The following is a 4,064-nucleotide window of genomic DNA, read 5'->3' as shown; positions in this document are numbered from 1 at the left end:
AGTTATTGCAAGCATGTCTGTAACATCTATTTATATGGATTTTATATAACTAAATTTTCATTTTAATTAATGGATTCCTGATAAACATGATTTCAAATTCTAATAGAAAATTACGTAAACAAGGAAATTAATTTTATTTATTAAAGAAACGTTTTCATTTATCGGGAATTTAGTACTCTTAACGTTTTTTAAATATTTTTCAATTACCGTTCTTACGGTTAACAAGATTAGAACAAGAGAACATTCGCCCTTCGATAGTAATTAAATTTGCAATTTGATTTTTAAAGGCGTATTTTGAAGTGAGAGGTAAAAGATATTATTCATAATTCCCCAGGCTTACAAGGGTTCTATTGGCTAAACGTACGAGTAGAACTTAGAAAGAAAAAAGCAAATAGTAAAGTGATACTAAACCGCAGGAAAGGAAGTGATATCTACAAAAAGAAAGTTAAGGGACGTTAAACAAAACGTAACAAAACGAACCTTCTATGAATATTCTTTTGTGCCGTGGTTCGCTTTGATTTTCTTTGAAAACAAGTCAAAAGTACCGAAAAAAGTTCCTACTTTCGTATCTTCATGGTTATGTTCGTCAAGGGCCCGATTAATTTTAATATATATGGTTTTGAACTGTAAATGGTGCCGAATTCTCAGGAATTTTGTAAATGACTTGGCAAAACGCGACATTATTTTTATATATCTACCACGTCACCCAGCCAAACGGGGAAAGACACTTTAACGGTAAAATATGTGTTCATCGAAACTTTTAATTTCGTAATTTGAGCAAAACATGTCAGAAAGGAAAGTGGATACGGAAATTGTGCGGAAGCAATATACAAATGATGCGAGCCTCATTGGTGAAGCTGAAATTATTGACGTGTCTGCTTTTAACTTCGATGACACTGATGGCTGGTAAGTGCTTTTATCGTAATCTTTAATTTTTGCGAATGTTTACAATTAGACATTGTTGGACTGCTTAAAGATCGTTTAAGTTACAAAGATATTTGAAGTTCTCTTCAAGGCCTTAATCTCCGTGTATTGTATAGTAATTGAAATAATTATCTAAATCGAATTATTTGAAAATTGATTCAAAAATTTATTCTTTTGCATAACAATATTATATTAGATGCTTCGTAAAATACTTAATTCTTTAATAGTAAATGCTAATTCTTAATGCTTTAATTCTACAATCTTTCCTGCATTATTACAGTTGCAAGTTTTATTTTTGTAATTACAATAATTTATAAACATTTAACAGATAAATATAGTTAATTAAGGAAGGTATATATTTTAAGCTTGAGTCATAATTTGTCAGATTCTAAATTTATCTGCAGGATGTAAATAGACTTCCTTACAAATGTATTCTTAACAGTAATATTTAATGATTATAAATTATCTAATACTATATAGTTTATACTTTATTGTTACTTTTTTTTTTTGTCAGGTTATACATACCAACAGAGTGTCAAACAGAATCTACTGTTCACAATTTGTACACCTGGTTAAAAAGTGAACCAGAGCTAAGTTTATCAGGTATTAAAGATGATAATCATTATCAATATGACTGTGTACAATTCTGTTTTTAATTTGATGTATATTTTATTTAGCTAATAGAAAATTTATCGATACAAGAACATTCACAAGATCTAAGAAACGGTCTAGTAGAACTAGTTTCGAATCTATTTTGGAGTCTTTATCTTCACCTGTCTCAAATTTATGGAAAACTTCAAATTTTTCAAATATAGAAGAAGATGTAAGTTTTTTTGTATATTTATGTTACACATATTATATATATGTAAAATAAAAATTTAAATATGTTCTTTCCTTTTATTTAAAGTTCAGTAAATATTCAGACATTTCTACTGCCAATAAAGAAGAAGCTGTGCCTCCTATGCTAAAAATGGTACCTAATGCAAATGTTAGTCTACTTGCTGATGAGGCTGCAATGTCATCAGGCCAAGAAAGCATGGAAGTATTTTTAAACATGTCTCATTCAAAGGGAATTGATTCATTTATTAATCTAATGGAACCTGGACTTAGTGATCCATTAATGAATGTTTCACAGCCTTCTATTTTTTTCTCTTCTATCACCTCATTGCCTAGAGATGATTCTTTACATAATGCAGAGTATAATACTGATGAGGAACCTGCAAATTTGACTCATTTATGTAGCCAAGGAATTGACAAGCGGGATGATAGTAAGGATTTAAATATCAATGAGACTTTTTTGAAAACTGATGAGTTAGACAATAACAAAAGCTACTGCCTGAGTACAGCAAATGCAACGTGTGTGAATAATTATGGTGCAAAGGAGAAAGAATTAAACGAAACTTACAATGCTAGTGCAGCTTCTACAATGGTTGTGCTGTCAAGTTCAGATAATCATAAATCTAGTACAACTAATTTGTCTTCCACGTTTGTATATAACGATGATGGTAATACAAAAATACTACAATCAGGAAATAACGGAAAGAAAAAATCGTGCAACTTAAATACTACATATCCTCCAGCCGCTCACAAAGCGGAGAATTCGCTTGTTCTAAATACCACGTATTCTGCAATAGATATTGAAAACGAAAATAATGATGCAACTGTGACTATCAAAAATGATAAACAACACGATAAAGATCAAATATCCAAAGTGAAAGAAAAAAATACAGTTCACAATGTATCAAAAAATATGGCAGAATGTTCTGTACTAGCAAATTCTTCCTTCGCTGATACTTTGAACTCCACTTTCAGGTTGTCTATTTCTCTTAGCAATCAATCTACTCCAAAAAATATGGAGCTGTTAAATTCGACATTCAGAGCAGCTAATAAACATTTAAATTCGAACTTCAAGGCGCCAACGTCATTGAGAAAAGAATTATTATCGGAAATATACAAAAGTGGAGATCATAGACTGGATAGTACGTTTAATCACGTGGCTAAAGAACACCAAAGTGTAAAGTCTAAGAAGGAAGGCATTGATGAGGTTCCCAGTCAGAATATTAAAAATGATATTCCTATAGAAAACAAATATAACACATATAAAAAGGAATCAACGGTGAACAAGATTAAGTCCCACGTTGAAATTACGGACGAAGCAGTAGCGTGTACACAAAATTTTCAAGACAAAAGGTACTATACTTTTACGAAGAAAGCTAATGCTCATGGTGGTAAGACTGATATGGAAAATGCTGAGTCTGTGGATAACGTGGATGCTACGTTTGTAAAGCCACTTCCGAAGTTGCAAAAACGAAAGCAACATATTCCACGGATGCTTTCAAAGTTACCACAATTTCTTCAGAAATCTAATCCGAATCTTGTGTCGAACTCCTTAAAAACTGTCAACATGACAGGGTGTACAAACGCGTCTAACTTTGGGTATATGAAAGGTTCGCAACCAAATATAGTAAGAGACGTTGAGAAAAGTTTAGCAAATAAATTGTATCCTCTGGGAAAAGTGAAGAGTGGTTCTGAGCAACGACTTTTGGAACTTAACACAGGTGTAGGGGAACTTCAAATATTGGGTGCTGGGGGTTCTACAGAAAGTATTGAAAGTACACAGAGTGCTCATAGTGCACCTGATTTAGATGATAGACTCAGTACATGCTCAGATTGTAGCCACAATTCGTACATAACACAGCCAATGAATATTGAGCAATTGCATCAGATAGTGAGGATGCAAGAAGAAAGTGAGTTGTGTTTTCTATTATTATATTATAATGTTAATATTGTATTCAATTTTATACTTTGTCTCAATCAGGCCTGAAGCAGGATGCAACACCTCAATTAAATAGGCGAGTTTTAGATAATACTTGGGATGATATAAAAAAAGATTTGCCTTCTCCTATAACGAAGAATGGTATTGATGGTTGTGAAAGGGATTCACCACTAAGTATGGATTATGTTAAAACAAGCTCTCCAATATTAAGTCCTACAAGATCTAGTCAGTCAATAAATACTGATGGTAGGTTAACAATTTTAACATTTTAATACAATTTTTTTTAAACAGTTATATATATTTTTTAGTGTAAATTTAGATACATGCAAAAATTACTCACAATATATTTTTCAAGGTCATTCTA

General features: G+C 31.6%; 1 protein-coding gene across 1 annotated transcript in view; it reads left to right on the top strand.

Annotated features, from left to right (window-relative positions):
- The first annotated feature begins 784 nt into the window (after window positions 1–784).
- Window positions 785–4,064, top strand: part of LOC108571566 — a 3,517-nt gene continuing 237 nt past the window's right edge. The window contains exons 1-6 of the mRNA XM_017933636.1: window positions 785–906; window positions 1,439–1,527; window positions 1,602–1,747; window positions 1,832–3,671; window positions 3,743–3,946; window positions 4,020–4,064. The exon at window positions 4,020–4,064 is cut by the window's right edge and continues 237 nt beyond it. Coding sequence (XP_017789125.1) covers window positions 785–906; window positions 1,439–1,527; window positions 1,602–1,747; window positions 1,832–3,671; window positions 3,743–3,946; window positions 4,020–4,064 — 2,446 coding nt within the window. The remainder of the gene's footprint in view (window positions 907–1,438; window positions 1,528–1,601; window positions 1,748–1,831; window positions 3,672–3,742; window positions 3,947–4,019) is intronic.

The sequence above is a fragment of the Habropoda laboriosa genome, unplaced genomic scaffold, assembly GCF_001263275.1.
Source record: "Habropoda laboriosa isolate 0110345459 unplaced genomic scaffold, ASM126327v1 scaffold40, whole genome shotgun sequence".
Taxonomy (NCBI): domain Eukaryota; kingdom Metazoa; phylum Arthropoda; class Insecta; order Hymenoptera; family Apidae; genus Habropoda; species Habropoda laboriosa.
The sequence above is the reverse complement of the archived record's forward strand: the minus strand, read 5'-3'. Positions and strand labels throughout refer to the sequence as shown.